Source organism: Dermacentor silvarum, chromosome 6 (genome assembly GCF_013339745.2).
Source record: "Dermacentor silvarum isolate Dsil-2018 chromosome 6, BIME_Dsil_1.4, whole genome shotgun sequence".
NCBI lineage: Eukaryota > Metazoa > Arthropoda > Arachnida > Ixodida > Ixodidae > Dermacentor > Dermacentor silvarum.
The window spans coordinates 92,702,672-92,721,749 of NC_051159.1; the positions used below are offsets into that span (position 1 = coordinate 92,702,672).

General features: G+C 47.6%; 1 protein-coding gene across 1 annotated transcript in view; it reads left to right on the top strand.

Moving 5' to 3' along the window:
• Positions 1-19,078, top strand: part of LOC119455708 (signal recognition particle receptor subunit alpha) — a 47,634-nt gene that overhangs the window by 17,720 nt on the left and 10,836 nt on the right. Inside the window, exons 7-11 of the mRNA XM_037717133.2 lie at positions 8,570-8,685; positions 13,601-13,710; positions 14,648-14,907; positions 17,201-17,414; positions 18,827-18,912. Coding sequence (XP_037573061.1) covers positions 8,570-8,685; positions 13,601-13,710; positions 14,648-14,907; positions 17,201-17,414; positions 18,827-18,912 — 786 coding nt within the window. The remainder of the gene's footprint in view (positions 1-8,569; positions 8,686-13,600; positions 13,711-14,647; positions 14,908-17,200; positions 17,415-18,826; positions 18,913-19,078) is intronic.

Below are 19,078 nucleotides of genomic sequence, written 5' to 3' on the forward strand. Positions count from 1 at the left end.
CTGGCAGTGGCATGGTAGGCATGAGCGATGCACTCTCACAAGCATGTGCAATATTTTTGCATCCATTGCCACGAAACTGCCACTTGCGGTATAGTGGTGTAAGCACTTGGCAGTGTGGCCAGTTGTGGCACATGGCGTTTGAAATCGAGGGGTGTGCATGGGTGCACTGAAGATCTTGGAGTTCACGTTTGGCGCTCCCCAAGTACTGCTGGTTTCTTGCATGGTGAGGTGGGCATTGTTGCACATAGTTCAGCACTCAGCATAGCAGGGAACGCTAAAGAAGTGGAGAGCTCTGACATATGCGGTGAAGCCGCACTGGTCTGAAATTATTTTCCCACAGAATTTTGCATGATGAATTTGTGATATGCTGAACGGTATTGCAATTTTCGTGCTGTTTGATGTATTAAGGTTTCGTTGTGTAACTGTTCATGTGAAGAGGGAAAAACAGTGACACGCAGGAGAGTTTGTTTCTGTGTCCAATATTTGACCAGTGGCTGAATGGTGCCAACGATTTGGTACCAAGATGACAGGCAAAATGGAAGTGATGGTACGACTGCCATAAGTTAGTTAATGCAGTCGAACCTCATAACAGTTGCATCCAACACGAAATTGCCTTAGTTATATCGAATACAGTTAAACCTTGTTAGTATAACAAACCTCAATTTAAAAAAATTCTCGATTTAACGAACTATGTTCATTTCCTCATCTTAGATTGAAAACCATGTAGTTTATTTTCACGACCCAGCGAAGTAATTTTGTGACACGGTTTCGAATTAACGAAGTTTTCAGCCATTTCAAGCATGTGCTCGGAGCCTGTATGGCTTGCAAATTTAGCAAGAACGATTAAGATGTCAGCCAAGGCAAAAGTTATTTCAAGCATCCTTCAGCATAAAAAATTTGAGTGGCAAAGAAGCCGACAAAGCACTTGCCAGGGCGCAGTTGACAGGAAACACTGCTGCGCCATTTGGTGCATTGGTAAATAACTTGCACAGGACGCGGGTTGTGCGGCAGCTTGCAGTGCTTGGAGAAACACGAGAGCTTACGATTCCTTCTGCGCACGGGGGGATGGGGAGGGAGTGAACGCACGGTAACGTGATCGAGCACTTGCTGGGGGGAGGGGGGGCGGAACGCGCGCCTACCTGCCCTCTCCCTTTAGCGCATGCATCTCCTCCTCGCACACGGGTCAGGTGCCTTATCTCGGAGGTAATCTGCAACAAGCGCAAAGGGTGAGCCAAGACAGTTGGTGCTTTGATGCGCATTGTGTTCCCGTGCCTCTAGTATTGGCCGTCACGTAATCTCAAGTTTCCACACTGTGCAAAGCGTTCGCTTGTGTTGTGAGAGCGACTGACAGTGAGATCTGTTCACATTTGCCTTAGTGCACGTGACACCAATAACACTACGAACTTTACTTCGTGTAGTCTCTTTGCTATCTCCACCAATGCTCAGCCTTTCTGGCAAAATTGTGACTTTTATTTTTGCTCACAACGAATATCCGTATCTATTTGTAACTTTGTTTTTAATTTGTGGGTGCCATCTGATGATGCCTGCAGACACTAAGCGCGGTCAGCTGCGGTCGGCTCGTAGCTTTGTGCGTGCTGTGTGTTCTCGGTGCTCAGTTTGCGTTGAAGCGATAGACAACAGCACGAAGGTCACTTCGCTCACTTCCACACGCCGCCAGCGTTTGACAGCTTGCGTGTCCACGCTCATCGAGTGTGATGTGTCACAGCGTGTACCAGCGCGTTGGCAACATCAACTGGAAAAGGAGAGAGTGCCAGCTTGGCGGGCTAGGCCAGCTGCAGCAAGCGGCAGGATCAGGTTTGAATGAAGGGAGGGGGAAAGGTCACGCCCGCGGCGGAAAGATCGCCGGGTCGAGGGATGCAGGCCCGCCTCACACACGTGTGCTCGCTTCGCATTCCGTCGCTGTGGAGAAGAAGGTGCTTCCGTTTGCTGCTCGCGCAAAAATGACAAAATTTGGGGCGAAATCTCTAGGTTGTCGGAGGGGTAAATTCGTTATATCGAGGGGGTCTCTCGCTGCCACTTCGTTACATAGAGGTCTCAAATACATGTGCTTCTATGGAGTAACGGCGGGGAATAGAAAAACTTCGTCATATCCAGGAATTCGTTATATGGAGGTTCCTTATAAGCAAGTTTAACTGTATTCAGAATTTTCTGAGTATTTGTAACAAACTAATATATAAACTATGGGTGTGTGACTCCCGAACGGTAGATTTCAAACTGAATATGGAATTGAATCAAGAAAAAAAGCTGAATATCGAATATCAGAGAATGTTTCACAAAATGTAATGCTTACAAATGTTGCTGCACATGCTCAGGAGTCTCCTAGCATTGCATAACAAGAATATAGCAAGCTATTTCATTTCATTTATTTACCCTAAGGGCCCAGAATCGGGCATTACATAGGGGGGGGGGGGATAACAATAAGAAACTTCAAAACGGGGTTGTAAGCATGAAGAACAAAACGCAAATAAAGAACACAAATGATCACAACATTAAGGAGATACAGTGCATCTAGTAGTGGCATGAAGTAATTATTATATAATGCAATAATACAAGATGGAGCTACAACACTTTTAGAATAATACAACAAATGTAGGACAGTGTTCAAAGGTAGTAAGGCGTGCAAGCAGGATAATATGGTTGTTTAGAAATGATCAGCTGGTATGCCAAGTTTTCTCATTAAGGTAGGTTAGTAGAGCCGATTGAAAAGAAGATAATTCCTTAATGGTTGGCAATGGATTGCGGAAGGGCGTTCCACTCATTTATTGATAAAACTAGAGGTGAGTGTAAATGTTTTTTAGTCCGAGGAAAATGTGGGGAGACCTTGAGTTCGTGGTCAATACGCGCGGAGATGTGGGCTGCTGGATGAATGAATTTGCGTGAAAAGGCACTGTCACTGTAATAAATACTATGAAAAAAGGATAATCTCGAATACTTTCTCCATATCACAAGCGGTAAAATGCCAAGTGTTTATATACAGTATTGTGAACTCTCATTAACGGGAACACTTAAAATTGGTATGCCAGCACTGATTACAGTCACCGACTGATTTTTCGGACATACCCTGTAATTCGGTTGCCTTTGCGCAACCGCCACATACCCCATAGAGTCAATATATAAGAACGTCTGAAATTTCGGACGCAAAACACCTTCGCCGTCCGATTTTCCAGACTTTTTGCCATGACCGCAGGTCCAAAATGGCATTGATCGAAGCTACCACCCGTTGCCATTTTGATTATCTTGCCGACTTGAAGAGGCGGTAACGGCACCAACGCGAGGCCTAGCTATTTCGACGTTAACTACCAAACTTCTTGCTGTTCGGTACCATGTTTTTCATTAAAACATTTCGTTGCTGTTAGCAATGACGCTGACTCCGCCTTTGTAATCATTGCTAATGGCTTTGAAGCTTGGAAAGCACACCGCGTTTCATAATTCCAGTTTACGACATTCAGCTTCGCCTCAATACAGCAGTGTTACGCGGTGAAGCATACGTGAAGTATTGTGGTGAAGCATACCATGAGTGGGAAGGGGCAATTGTCACGGGACATGGCATGTATTCCTTAACTATACACGCATGCACCCGCCGTCTCTTATCACAGTACGAGCACCGATGCGTATAATAAGTGTACTGGCAGGCCTTCGGAGCTATTTTGGAGGTGCCTGTGGTGACCTTGGAGGCAGTATTTGTGCTTGGGGGCAGTATTGGCCCTTGTGGGCAGTAAATTTGTGCACTTGGGGGCAGTAAAAGGCATGCATTTATTTTTTCTGACTGCCCGATTTTTCGGACATTTTTCGCGGTCCCTAAGGAGTCCGGGACGTTGACTGTACAGCTCAGTTCTAGTATACGAAAGTCTGGAAAATATATTTTATCAATAGAATTCCTGTTGAATAGAATGAAGTGCTTCTTTTTTCCTCTGAAATTAAGGAATTAACGATGTTCTGTTGTACTGGATACCAGTGAGGTTCTCAGTTTAGTGGTGTACCTGTGTTTCGCGGTAATCTTATATTTATCACATGGAAAGTTTTGTTTTCCTGTTATTCTCCAAAATGCAGAAAAGCTGCCCCAACTTATGACAGGTGGCTTATCGTAAGGCCAATCTGCACGACAGACGAAAGTACCGTGCATCACGTGACTCTATCACCGTTCCATGCAAACTTAACCGCACCTCCCCCCTTCCTCTTCACTTCCTTGTTCATCTTCCATCCCTCGCTTTTGTTTGCGAGGTGGTTTGTCGGCTTTCCGAGTGTTGCGCAGCTGCTGCAAATAGATCTGCATCGATTCAGCACTAAACCGTAACTTTAGTGGCCATTGCCCTGTGAAGCAGCGTTGGCAGTGAGACAGTGCGGCCGTGACGAAAATTCGCCGCTGGCCGATATAGTAACAGGTTGCAAGCCACTGCAGAATGCTTGAAGCTAATATGTTCGTACAGGTGGCTCACCAGTGATCAGTCCTGAGATAACGTGTGCGAGTTTACTGACGGCTTTCGAAGTGGGGTGAAGTTCGTCAGCGCGCGCATCCAACACAATCGATGTGCCTATCGGTGGCTAACCGGCACAATGTTCACACATGCTTTCGCACTCTACGAAATACGTGCTGCTTTTGTTGATGTTCCCTCTGTCCGCGTCACCTTACCATTTCGATAAGTGTTGTTGACCTCAACGAACCTTGTACTGACAGAAGGGGCCCTAGCTGAGGCAGTGCCGTTCCACGAATTGCGGCGTTCGGGCACTGTGTGTGCGATCCCCGCATTGGGCCAATGTCGGGGAGCGCTCGCAGTGACAGTCCGCTACTGCGTCAGCCGAGGTGGCCTGTCCACGGCACCCTCTGCACTCCTTTAGCGCCGAAACTGAAGTGAAACGCTCGCTTGCGCGGCATCGAGCAGGAGGGGCTCAGCGGTGCACACATGTGGTACTGCGCGGGTCTCTACACCGAATATATTGAAATATTTCAAAAATCGAATAGTAAATATTCAATTCGCGAATCAAGTTATTTGAACATTCACTATTCGTTTTGGTGATATTCGATATTAGCACACCCCTAATACAGTATAGACCACTTGTAACGTAACCGCTTATAGTGCAGGACCGGATATAGTGCGGTCTTTTCAGACTCCCGTTAATTTTCCCATAGCACTCCATGTATACACGTATCGCTTATAGTGCAGTTGCGGGAAACGAAATACCGGTTACAGTGCGGCTGCCTGGGAGTACGGAAGTCAGCAGGAGATGGCGAACAGCTCTCCTCAAACGGGCACCCCAAGGAGTGCTCAAGGAAGAGAGACAAAGTGGAGGAGAAGGGCACATGGTGCGAACGAACAGCCAGTGAGGCTGAAACCAGAATCTTGAGTGCGAGTCGTGAAATATCACGGCGTGCATAGCGAGCGAGGGCCACGAAACTGCCAATGCCGGCCAACGCTCGCTTCACGATAACGGCAATAAACTAAACTGGGAGCGGGCAGCGCCGGCACAGCACGGCGAAGGGCCCGCACGGAGACCGTGGAATGTGAGGGAGGAGGGCGGCAGGGAAGCGGATTTCGCCTCGGCAACTCCGCCGCTTCGGTGGCTCCCCTCTCCTTCCTTCGTAGTTCCCTCACTTTCGACTGTCACCGTGCACGCGCGCCGCCATGCAGGCACCGCTGCCCCAGCCAGCCCGGAGCCAGCTCCCCGAAGTGTCGTTTTCTACCGTTATTGGGAAGTGGGCGTTTGCCGGCGTGGGCCGTTTCGTTGGCCGGCCTGGGACAGCGCTGCTGCTTCCCTGTGCGCCGTAGCCGCAACATGCAAGGTCAACACGTGACTAGAAAGTAGAGGAAGCATAAAGGAGAAAGAAGGGTTCACTGCCATTTTCTACGTGTGGCTACGGTAGCGTGGCTGAGACGTCGGCACGTACACACATGTTCCGGCGCAACTCAGAATCGGGCGACCTTGCCATTTGAGAGAGGGTGAAATGTCCGCCGCTTTATTTTTTTTTTTCTTTTTCTTTTTGGTTAGTTCGCGCCCGACATTGAGGGGTCTCCCCTAAGCTTTTACTCTATGGCGGTGCCGGAGCAATGGCGGTCGGAGGCACCGCCGCGGTATTTGGTTCGAATTAACGAGATTCGACTGTAAATTGAGAGAGAGAGAGAAATACGTTTATTCAGTCATAAAAAAATAGAAAATTGTACTTGTATGAAAAGGCAACCCCAGTGGTTTTTCCGGTGAGGTGCCTAGATTAAGTTAATGGTTTCGCTTCTTATAAGGTAGGTGAGCAAGCTGTCATATATAGCTTTGCGGTGTTGAGGGGTCCCTCTAGGAAGGATCCAGTCATTGAGAGTGGCGACTGAGCTCTGCAGCCCAGCAAGGCAGATTCTTCGCAGTGATGACAGGCCAGGACATGTCCATAGCAAGTGGTGGGCTGTGGCTGGCGCACCCGTGGTGCAAGTTCCGCAGGTGGGGTCAAGCGACTTGTCGATGTATTGGGCTTTGAACGCAGGCGTGACTGCCGTGCCGGTGCGTAGACGGCGGAGTGCCACGCGTTCCTGGCGTGGAAGCCCAGGAGGGAGGGGGTCATGGCCTTCGGGCAGAAGTGCTTGTAGAGCAAGCTTTCTATGCTGTCGGAGCTGCAGGTGAGCATCGACAGCGTCGACATCTTCTGCCGATCGAGCTGTGACGGAAACGGGGCAAGGAGAATAGGGGGTGGGTAAATATGCTCCCCGCGCGAGCGCGTCCGCTCGCTCATTCCCTCCTGCGCCCATATGACTCGGTGTCCAATAAATGTGCAGCTCAGTTCCCTTGTGCCGCAGAAGTGTTGCTTCTTCGTGGATGGCGGTTGCCAGTGGGTGTGCGTCAATCTTGTTAAGTTGACGCACAAGTTGTTAAGACTGTAAATTGAATGCAAACGGTCTAGCCGCATTCCTCGACTGTCGCATTCGCGTGGCGGCTCGGTGCACATGTTTTGCATATGTGCAGGCCTTGAAAATTGTTGCCTTGGTTATAATGCGGTACCGCTTATAGTGCGGTTATTCGCGACTCCGGCGACTTACGTTATAAGCGGTCTACACTGTATACAGGTTTAACTGTATTCCATTTCATTATAACGAGGTGGGACTGTATAATATTCACTGGTATTTAAAATTTTTTAATATTCGTGCACCTTTAGCCAAAATATAAACCGACCAGGCCACATACAGTAAAAGCTCGTTAATTCGAATTTCGCGGGGACGCCCAATGAGTTCGAATTAAACCGAAGTTCGAATTAACGAAATTCATTGAAAAAACAGCAGGAATTGAGACCGGGTTGTTGGAAAATCACTCAAAATATTTACTTGCGAAAATAATCCGTGATCACTGTCTGTTTAAACACTCTTCTTTGAATGCGATCGCTATAGCCTTGTTTTCCAACGTGCAAACGTGGCAGAAAGCATCCTCTGCGTCTTCCTCGAAGCTGAAGAATAGACGCGCGACACGCATAGCCTCCATTAGTTCCAAAGCTGAGGGCTGCGTGGGTGCATCATCCTCTTCGTCATCCGCACCTACATCGATGACGGGCGCTTCTCCACCAGTTACCTGCGCGATGATATCATCGTCGGTGATTGTGCCGCAGACCGCTGCACAGCGATCAGCATCGACGTAGTCGTCGAAGGTCACGTCCTCCAGCGCATCCCGCAATCCGGCAGGAATGACCACGGCCTCGCGCTCGTCGGGCTCGCAAGCTGTGCCCTCATTGGTCACACAAAAGCCACTGTGGCGGAAGCAATTGGCAACAGTTGTTGCCGTGACCTGATCCCAGGAACGCACCAACATATGCAAGGCCGTGAGCAGCGTCACATCGTAGCGACACGGCACCGAACGACTTCGTAGCTCTGACGTACACGAGGCCTAGCCACTGAATGTGCGGCACACAAAGGACACGGAGACTACGCAGACACGTCCGGCACAAACCACCACACGATGCGAAGAGCGAGCGCAATGACCACAGTGACGCCGCTGCGCTCGCGCCATCTATCGATGAGCCTTGAAAGCTTGCGGCGGCAGTATAAAATACCACCACGCAGCGGCGCGCAGTTCGAATTATCGATAGAGGAGCCGATGCGCGCGTGAACTAACGAGTTGGTTAACCCATAGACGCCTATATATTGTGGCCGGACCATGACCATCAGTTCGAATTAACCCGAAAGTTTGAATTAATGAGGTGCGAATTAACGAGCTTTCACTGTACAAGCATATATGTGTGCAGGAATTTGGTGACATGCTTTTTTGACTGCTTGTGGAATAGATTCATTTAATATCTGGCAAATCTGATATTTTGTACTTCTGATTATACTTACGTTTAATCAATGCCCGCCGAGTCCAAAATTATCACTTTGTCATTATAGTTCATTAGATCCATGTTTGCTCAGTGGAGGTTTGACTGTATCTTTAAATTTAGCTATAATGAACTGGCGGTATACTGCATGTACAGTAGGGCGGATTATTGGGCAAATCGTCTACCTTTAGGTCAGACGCAGTTGTTAACGGGCAATTTGTAAACTAGGATTGTGACCTATTCCTGTGCCTTTTACCTTTGCCACTCCAGCGATCATGGGTTGGCAAAGGTGGTGGGGAGATTAAGGACATGGAGTACTCCGAGAGCGAGGAGGAAATTGACGAGGAAGATGCCCCTGTCAGCTCAAAAAAGAAGTCCACCAAGGGGTAAGTTGTGTGTCCCTCTCCCTGTACTCTTGGCATGCTGTTGGGACATTGACATGTGTCAAATATTACATCACAGTTGCTGAAGCAGCTTTTTAAATGGTAAAACCGTGTAATTTATGCCTGCTGTCATGTCATGAGCACCTCTAAAAATGTTGTTCTCATCTCGAATGAAGAGGCAAGTGTGAAGTGCTAGAAAAAAGACAGTATCAGAATGTGCATGTTGGATGTTTAAACTGGCGCGAATACAGTTAAACCTGAATATAACAAAATTGACAAATTCCCGAAAAACTTTGTTATAAAGAGGATTTCGTTATATGCAGGTTTGGCCCGACAATTCGAAAAAGAAACGCTTACCGTATTTACTCGATTCTAACGCGCCCTCAATTGTAACGCGCACCCGTTTTCCGTTTTCGTCGAAGCAGTCATCCTTGAAATGTCACATCAGGTACTGGATGCATGGACGCGTGTCGTTTCACACAAGCGCGAGGCATTGGAAACGAAGAGCGAGCGTCACGATGGCATCGTATAGTGTTACAGTAGAACCCTGCTGTTACGTTCCCGGGTGCTGCGTTTTCCCGGCTGTTACGTTGTTTTCGGCCGGTCCCGGCACAGCTCCCATAGAACCCAATGCATTGGTAACGCAACTGTGGGATCGTTCCCGCATCATACGTTGCGAACTGCCACCCCGCGCCAGCCCGCTGCGGCCATTTTGACTTTTCATGTCGCTTGGCTTGGTGGCTTGACGATGGCATTGGCCGCCCAAAGTGGCGGGGGCGACAACTATGACGTATTTTGGGTTTGCGCCAGCAAAAGTATGGCACTTGAGATCCATATTTGCTATCAAAAGATGGTGCCTATGACGCGTTGTGGCCCTAAAATTGGTTTTGGCTCATAGATAGCGCAAAGTTGAATTATTCAGTAGTTACTTCTCTTCCGTATTTAGTCAACGCCAATTTCGTACTCTAGCTGCGGATTTTTCGTTGGAGAATGAAGAAATGCCCGAGGTTAAGTTTGGCTTGGCAGGTGTGCGGAAGCTATTAGCAAATATTTCTCCTAGAAAGGCAAATGGGCCAGATGATATAGCAGCAGCAATCATTAGTAATTGTTCTGAACCTTTATGTCTCTATTTTTGCCGCCTTTTCCAAAAGTGTTTAGATATGGGTGCCGTACCTGCTGACTGGAAATTAGCCAATGTTGTGCCTGTATATAAGAGTGGACCTAAAAATTGTGTTGAGAACTACAGACCAGTGTCTTTGACTAGTATTACATGTAAAGTAATGGAGCACGTTATATACAGTTGTATTATGTCACATCTTGTTAAACATAACCTACTGAATATAAACCAACATGGATTTCAGCAAGGTCTTTCTTGTTCCACGCAACTTGTGGAATTCACACACGACTTGGTACTAGCAATTGACAAAAGGCAAATAATTGATTGCATCTTTCTAGATTTCCGAAAAGCGTTTGACGTTGTGGCTCATGATCTACTTATTAGCAAATTACACGCCTACAAATTAAACAAAAAGGTAATTGCATGGATATCTGAATATCTGTCAAATAGACAACAATCTGTGGTTCTCAACGGCATATCGTCTGATCTTGCTGCGGTGACCTCTGGTGTGCCAGAGGTCACCGCAGTGACCTCTGGCACACCAGTTTTGGGGCCTCTCTTATTTTTGTTATATATAAATGATATTACTAGAGGTATTACGTCGACTTTCAGGATGTTCGCCGATGACTGTGTGGTGTATAGGGTTATTGATAGCGATTCTGATTTTTCTTCTCTTCAGAGTGACTTGGATAGCGTTTCATCTTGGTGTGCCAAATGGAAAATGTCACTTAACGTTTCTAAATGTTTAAACATCACCTTTACAAGGAAACATTCATATAAGTCATATGAGTACAAAGTAAATGGCGTTACCCTACGCAGGGTTAGCGAATGCAAATACTTAGGTGTTTTGTTTACCTCAGATTTAAGATGGAACAGGCATGTACAGCAGATTAGAAGAAAGGCGGCACGTAAGCTGGGCTTCCTACGTCGAAATTTTCGCCAATTACCTAGTACACTGAAAGAACGACTATATTTTACCCACGTATGTATGGTACTTGAGTATGCGTGTGTTTGTTGGGACCCTTATACTGGTGAGTCAGTTAATTTACTTGAAAAAATCCAGAATAGGGCAGTCCGATTTGTATTGGCAAATTAGAATAATAACCTCAGTATCACTGAAAGCGAGCGTAAACTTCAGTGGCATTATTTAAAGGACAGAAGAAAAAACCTTAGACTTAAATTTTTTCATAATATATATTATTCTAAAACAGGCATTGAAAGAGAAAAGTATATTAGGCCACCATCGTATATTTCACGCAGAAGGGACCATAACTTGAAACTTTACGAACTTCTTCTTAAAGGTGATGCCTTGCGATACTCATTTTTTTGTCGAACCACGAGGGACTGGAACGCTCTTCCGTCAAATATTGTAGGTATTGAATCTAATGATGAATTTTACCGCGCTTTGTGTGTTTAAATTGAAAAAAAAATTTTGGCGCGATTTGTATCAGCCAAGGTGCCGAAAGTTGCACGGAAATCGCGAAAAAAACGGCGTTTTTCAAGCCACGATATCTCCGGAACCGGCGCAGCCGAGCGCCGCCATCTTGGTCTCGTTGGAAAGCGCATTTCTCGTCTTCAAATCTGCCGCTTCAGCTATCTCCTCAATACAGAAACAAGCACACAAAAAGCAAATGATTGAAGGTCGTGCCGGAGCCACCGATTGGCCGCGCCGGCCACGTGACTCCAGCGCGGTTCGCCATTGGTCCGGTGCTCGCTCCGTGATGGCGTCGTCTGCTCCGCTTGTTGCGGGTCTCCTCGCGAGCTCCGGACAGTTTCCGTAATCTCGACGAGTGTTAAAGCGGGCGCTACGGCGGACATCGCAGTAGCGTGGGCCGATTCCGCTTTTTGTGGACGTCTCAGACCCGCGGCTAAGCATTCTGAGCATCGGTGACGCGGACTTCGCGACCGAGCTCGGGCACGGGATGCTCGGACACGCGGACTAAGCCTTTCGCGCGTAGGCGTCTCGCCAGCGTTTACAGATACGGCCCGCGTGACCGCGCACCGCCGCGCAGTATGCAGTTGATGCCAGAGTACAGTACAACGCTAGAGTCACTGATACAACGCCCGCTACCCCCCCCTCCCTCATCGTTGCCTCGAGCGCAACGGAAGAAGGCGTGCTTCCTCCCTGCTTTTCTTTCGTGCGCGCGTGAGATTTAGACGCGGTCACCGGCTCCCCTTGCACGTTTTCACTCGCACATACAGCATACGGCGCGCGGCGACTGCGTACGTTATCGCCCTTGGACTTTATACGGAACATCTATGAGCCAAAACCAATTTTAGGGCCACAACGCGTCATAGACACCATCTTTAGATTGCAAATACGGATCTCATACCGAAAATACGTCATAGTTGTCGCCCCCGGCACTTTGGGCGGCCAATGCCATCGCCATGTCGCCAAGCCAAGCGACGTGAAAAGTCAAAATGGCAGCTCAGGCCGGCGCGGGGTGGCAGTTCGCAACGTAAAATGCGGGAATGGTCCCACAGTTGCGATGCAACATCGGGGTTACCAATGCATTGGGTTCTATGGGAGCTGTGCCACCCCGAAAACAATGTAACAGCCTGGAAAACGCAGCACCCGGGAACGTAAAAGCAGGGTTCTACTGTAACACTATACGACGCTGCGACACCATCGTGACGCTCGCTGTCCGTTTCTGATGCCTCACGCATGTGCGAAATGACACGCGTCCACGCATCCAGTACGTACCTGGTGTGACATTACAAGGATGAGTGCTTCGACGAAAACGGAAAACGGGTGCGCGTTACAATCGAGGGTGCGTTAGAATCGAGTTAATACGGTAATCATTCCTTTCTCGAATTTTTGGGCGGAACCTGCATATAACGAAATCCTCTTTATAACGAAGTTTTTTGGGAATTTGTCAATTTTGTTATATCCAGGTTTAACTGTAGCTGTCTACTCATTTGCTATCGCAATCAATGCTTCGCCTTTCGGGCGAAACTGCGACTTGTTTTTCTCTAAAGTTTGGTTGCTGTTTTGCATGTGGTGTGTGTGCCTCGAAAAGGTGTGCGGCTTCGCATTTGTGCGATCGGCGCCACCTCCTGTGCCTTCGTGAGAGCCAAGTGGTGCGAAGCGTAGCCTCCCAGATCAGCTCCGGCAGTGTGCCGTTACAGAGTTAGCAAGATTACACTTCTCCGCTGGGCTACGCGTGGAATGGGAATGAATGAATGAAATCAACTTTATTCAAGGTCCTGTCGAATAGGAAGGCTGGTGCGAATGACGCGCTGCCAGAGCTGATCGCGGAGGTAATGTGCGAAGTAACTGGGCTCGTTTTTTCGATCTCAGTAGCGATCTCCGCTAGCAGAGATCGCCAACGCGGTGACGCTTTTGTCGACTGTATGTGGAGACAATGTCAGTCTTGCGCAAATCCAAGCAAATATGGTCGCCTCTAAGTGTAATATGAGGCAGGGCATTATTAAAGTTTTTTTATGCATTCTAAGCCTAATAAATTTTTTTTTAGGGTGAACAAGTTTTTCGGACTACTTTTTGGTCCCCGCGAAGCCCGGAAAATCAGTCGGCGATTGTATATATATATATATATATATATATATGCATGTATGTATGTATTAGTGCGACTGGGGGTGGTCTACTCCGGATCACCATCAGTTGCACTGTGCTCCTCGGTGAAGCAGGACCTGTGTTGAGTGAGCTCCTGTACAACACTTTGCAATGTGGTGAATGCAATTTAAATTGTAGATCCAGAACCTCGAAGAGGTGCGAACACATTCCTCACGCATTTACCTCTAAATAGCTGCTGAATCTTTCATGCTTCACTGTTTTTGCAGAGGCAAGACTGGGGGCATGTTTGGTATGTTCCGTGGCTTGGTCGGATCCAAGAGTATCACAGCAGAGGACATGGCCCCTGTTCTGGACAAGCTTAGGGATCATCTTATTGGTGAGTTGACTGTTTGCACTCTATTGAGCTGCTGTTCTCTGTCCCTTAGGTCAGTGTTTCTCAGCCATGGATGTGTCGGGGACCCCTTATGGACCGGTGAAAGTGAAGGGGGGACCCCTTGCAGAGACAAGGGGGGGAGGGGAGTTATAAATTAACACAGCATGTGGTGTGAAACAGGTAGCTTTTATTGCTACCTGTCAAAGAATGGTCAAACAAATGTGTCACGTCAATTCAATCTGGACAGCTTGTTAATATGTGGTGCAGTCACTCTTAAGCAGAGTTGCGCGTATCTGCAGCCACTATTCAACCTGTTTCTGTATTTGCTTTTAAAGTATGAAAGCCCGGAAAAAGCATGCTCACAGGCATATGTTGTAGAAAACTGCAACAAAAGCTTTACAGCCATTTCCTGGAGAAGGGGAAACATTTCTGCAGTCTCCAACCTGAATGCCTCAAGGCTTGCAGTAGCCACACTGGGAAATTTTTTTTTTTTTTTTTTTTGAGCGAGCGTGGGTTTTACGGGTCCCCAGAAATGGCTTTGCAGTGCCCTGGAGTCTGCGGACCCCCATTTGAGATGCCTTAAATTGTGACATGCTTTCTTATGTCTGCAGCACTTGGTCTTGGGCAGTTTATCACCGAAATGCCGTGGTTGGTATTTTTGTACTCTCACCTGCAACATTTGCATGTAAAGTTCAAATGTGCCAACGATGCATTCTGCATTGAGCATTGTTTTTTTCTTTTCTGTGCTTGTCAGAAAAGCTTAGGATACATGCATGCAATGCTTGCAGACTTCGTAAATCGAAAATGTGAAAAAAAAATCGCCTTTCTAAATAAAAAATGAAAATACATGGTTTTGCTTATGTTCAAGCAAGTGGTCAAAATGTTGTAGCACCAAAACTGTCTAGTAGTAAGTATGCCTCCATTTGTGGTTCTGTCGCAGCCAAGAATGTGGCAGCTGATGTGTCTCAAAAGCTGTGCGATTCGGTGGGAGCCCGTCTGGAAGGACGTGTGCTGGGCAGCTTCACGGGCGTGGCGTCCACGGTGCGGGCCACCCTGGTAGATGCGCTGGTGCAGCTGCTTTCACCCAAGCGCCGTGTAAACCTGCTGCGAGACGTCCTGGAGGCACAGCGTGCTGGACGCCCCTTCGTCATTACCTTCTGCGGTGTGAACGGAGTTGGAAAGTCCACCAACTTGGCCAAGGCAAGTTTTTGTTTATATATATATACATACAGTAAAAGCTTGTTAATTTGGATATCAGGAGACTGAAAAAAATGTTCGAATTAATCAAATGTCAAATTATTGAGGGTATAAGAAAAGACAAATGCTTAGTAAATTAGCATGCATCCTCTTACTGAATGAATCAACAAACCTTGTTTCTGTTTAGCATGAAAGCAGTGTGGAAACTACAGTCCTCGTCATCTCGTAATGGGCACTTGCAGCGGCGAATGCCTCGTGCTCCTTCTCAGTGCGGCTGCAGCCCAAGGTCCACATTTTTACCCAAGACATGCTCAATTCTGCTCACACATCCCGATGACTTTTTCTCCAGCGAGCTGGTCGGCAACAGTCCATCCATCGCGATGTAGCCGACTAGTTTAATGCCAGCGTTCGGGCCGCGGTAGAATCGCTCTTCATCCTTGACAGCACCGAGTCGAGATGAAACTACTGCTTGCTACAACCGTTGCAGACAAAACGGTGACCACTTTTGCGCGATCATAGATGACAACCTCGCCGTTCTGAAAGCATGTGGCCAGGGCTCACCGAGGTAAAACAAAACTACTGCTCGCCGCAACCACTGCAGGCAAAACTGTGGTCGCTGTCATTACAATCATGAATGGCGACCACGCATTTCTCAAGGCATCCAGCCAATGCGCGCACTGAGTCAAAACGGAGCTACTGTTTGCCGCAACCGCTGAAGACGAAACTGCGGTCGCTATCGACACAATCATGATTGAATACACAGTTCTAAAAGCACACGGACAATGCAGTGTCATGCATGGTAATAAATGCAATAATAAAGGCTGTAAAAGTAAAAATAAGCACGAAGCGTTCCGTATGGTTTACACAGATGGTTATGTCATGCGGACTCGGCCGCTTTGTTTCAGTTGGACGCTAGCTTTGTTTTAGCTCATTTGCATTGTACATTTACGGTGCTCTGTGCTTCGAGTGTTGTCCGAATTAATGAGTATGATGCCATTAACTAATGCATACGCCTGCCGGGACCAGAGGACGAGTCCTAATTATCCAATTTTTTGTATGAATAAGGGTCGAATTAATGAGATATTACTGTACTGGAAAGCTTGCAGCGTGTTGCGTTTACAAAGTCTCTCAGTAAATAAGGACATGGCACACAGTAGGATGAATACACCAAAAAAAATTAAGCACATTTCACGCACTGTGTGAATCAAAGGTATGCGAACCATTTTGCTGGTTAGCTGACTACCCGGCTTCATTTGGGATTACACAAAGCATTCCCTGGTGAACCAACGTGTTAGTGCAAGATGAACAGCCATGTGGCTGACGCAAGCATGCATGCGACGACAGTGATCACAATCGTGTGATGCCGTTAGCATGATTTCTGTTCTGGCTGTTCAATGTGAGCTTACGACATGCCGATTGTTGAGTGTACATAGGTAGTGGAAGAGTGTAAATGAGAGAAACACAGATTGTGATGTCATCAGTGACCACGTGTTATACGATCGTACATACCTATGGCTATGTCATGTGGTGTATGCTAAAACAATGATGGCATTTGTGCTCTGGCATGAAACAAAACCTGTTTAGCCTGGGCTGATCATGAAGGCGGTATAGCGTTGCACAGATTTGACATAGTGTTAGCTGCTACTAGGAAAATACTGGGGAATGTGGGCCAATCCTGGCGATTTTAGTCTAACACACTGTCTCAAAGCGCGAGTTGTCCTGTGGTAAGAACATGAAAGAATGGCACGTGATGCATGCGCCAAATATCTTAGAGCTGGTCAGCTTTGGCATGAGAAGAGTGTGCATGGATCATGGCCTAGTGTTTAGAGCATTGGGCAGCTGTGCTCAAAAGACGTTCCTTTTTCTTTTTGACAAATATGGACCAACTTACTCATACAGATGGTACATTCAACGGGTCTTTCGAGCGTTCAAGAGTGCTCTGGTGGTGTGCCTTACATTAGGTGGCCATAATCAAGTTCTTAGAACACATTCGCCTAGTTCATTTAATGTGCCGCACTCCAGCTCATCGTGCTCGGAAGGACCATTAAAGTTAGTGCTCACCTTCAAGCTGGGAGTGCGACGAAGATGTGACAAAATTTTGGCTGGGTAGCTCCTGAATTGCTTTGGGGGCAACTGAGCGTTCAGCTTAGCTAGGAACCTTCTGTGACTCTAGTCACGAGAATGCTCCGCATAGCTGCAAAAGGACACAAAGATTGGTAGGAACAAGTAAAATGGGCCAAATGATTCTTCCACAGTGGCCCTGCAGTGTCTTACCAGTGCCTGGAAAAACTTGCAGATCTGCTTCTGGCTGATTGAAAACAACTGCCGTGTGCTGATTGCCGCCTGTGACACATTCCGAGCTGGTGCTGTAGAGCAGCTGCGCACTCACATGCGCCACCTGAATGCCCTGCACCCACCTGAGAAGCATGGCGGCAAGCAGATGGTGCAACTGTACGAGAAGGGTTACGGAAAGGATGCTGCAGGCATTGCCATGGAGGCCATCAACTACGGTACGTGTGCTTATCGCGTGTTGGTTGTTACAGTGGAATCTCGATGATACGATCACGGCTAATACAAATTTCCGGATGATACGAATTTTTCTGTGGTCCCGGCTGAGCCCCAATACTTTGCAACATGCTTGAGAATGGTTGTTACGAATCGATTTTCGACCCGCGTCGGTTGATACGAATAAACGCCGCCCCACCGACGGCCGCGAAAGAGAACAAGGTGCAGTCACGTGCTTTCTCTCTTTCTCTTTTGGTGCGGAGGCGCGGACGCGGCGCCGGACAGAGCGGAGGCCGCGACTGGGCACGATGAGTTTGAAGCGGTGACGCTTTTGTTGCTTTTGTGCTTTTCCTTTTGTGCTTTTCCCCACGCAGGCGTGGAGAAGCGCAGCCGCCGCAGCGAGCGAAGGTTCGTGCGGTCTATCACTTCAACGGAAACTTTCCGCCGGCATCCATGCTTGCCCGTAACAGCGCGCTTGTGGAAACCGACCCCCCGCACTCATAGCTTCCACTGCGTAGGCACAGAGAGTTGTCCCAGAGTACAGCAAACTTGAAGCCCTAGAGGTGGGCGGCGGTGGGCGGGTGGTCAAAGAAGTGGGCGGTCGGCGGGAGTGGTAGGCGGCAAAACCACCGCCGCCCACCGGGGGGAGAACCCTGGCGGCCGAGTACTGTGGGAAAGCTGCCGTGGTAGGCATCTACTGCTCTCAGCCGTGAGTGCCTTGTGCCTTTTCTTGTTCACATGGAATCCAACTGCCGAAAAACATCTTATACAACCGCAGTTTGGCAATGTACTGAACATTGGTGCCGAATAATTGTTTTCTGGGAACGTAATAACTGGTAAAAAAGAAGCATACCTGTATTGGGTCATTTTTTTGTGTTCTCGATTGCGAACGTTGGTGCCAAGAAATCTTAAGAAACGGGATCGTGTCACTCAGGTTCTACAATACTGACCACAGACACCTGTGTGCGATCATCACATTTGGCACCTTGTTGTGGCCAGGGGAGGCATATTCTTGGTCATTCACTTTCATGAATACAATCACTTTCACAAGACTTTGCACGAGTAGCATCAGATGTGAAGCTTCAGCACCTATAAGTGACAGCATTTCTGGCACAGCGCGAAGCATCCTGTCTTTGCTCAGTTGCAGGAACGCTATCAACCGTAGATACTGACACATCTGGTGCTAGTCATGCAAAATTTTTAGAAAATTATTGTATCCCTGAAAGTGAGTGCGAGTGGTGTTTTATTTATAGGTCACCGAATGTGTCAACTCGTGTGAACTTCAGCTGCTGGTGTTGGGCATGTTAATGTATTGGAGCATAAACAAGCTTCTAGAACTTCTTGGCTGGTACTAAGTGATACTAGTGTGTAGCTGAGTAGTTTCAGTATGCAAACATTCTTTTTTTTTCTCTTTCAGCTCGAGAAACAAAACTCGATGTTGTCCTTATTGACACAGCTGGAAGAATGCAGGATAATGAACCCCTGATGCGTGCACTGGCAAAAGTGAGTTGAGCTTTGAACGTGGTGTTAACAAAATGCTCCGTGTTCTCCTGTTTAGAATATGTATGTGCATGAGTATATATTTGCATGGGCTTTTCTCGTGCTGCTGTCCTCTTTTTCTTGCTTTTTACAGTTTGCATAATAAGTAGCTGTTGGTACTTGACCTTTC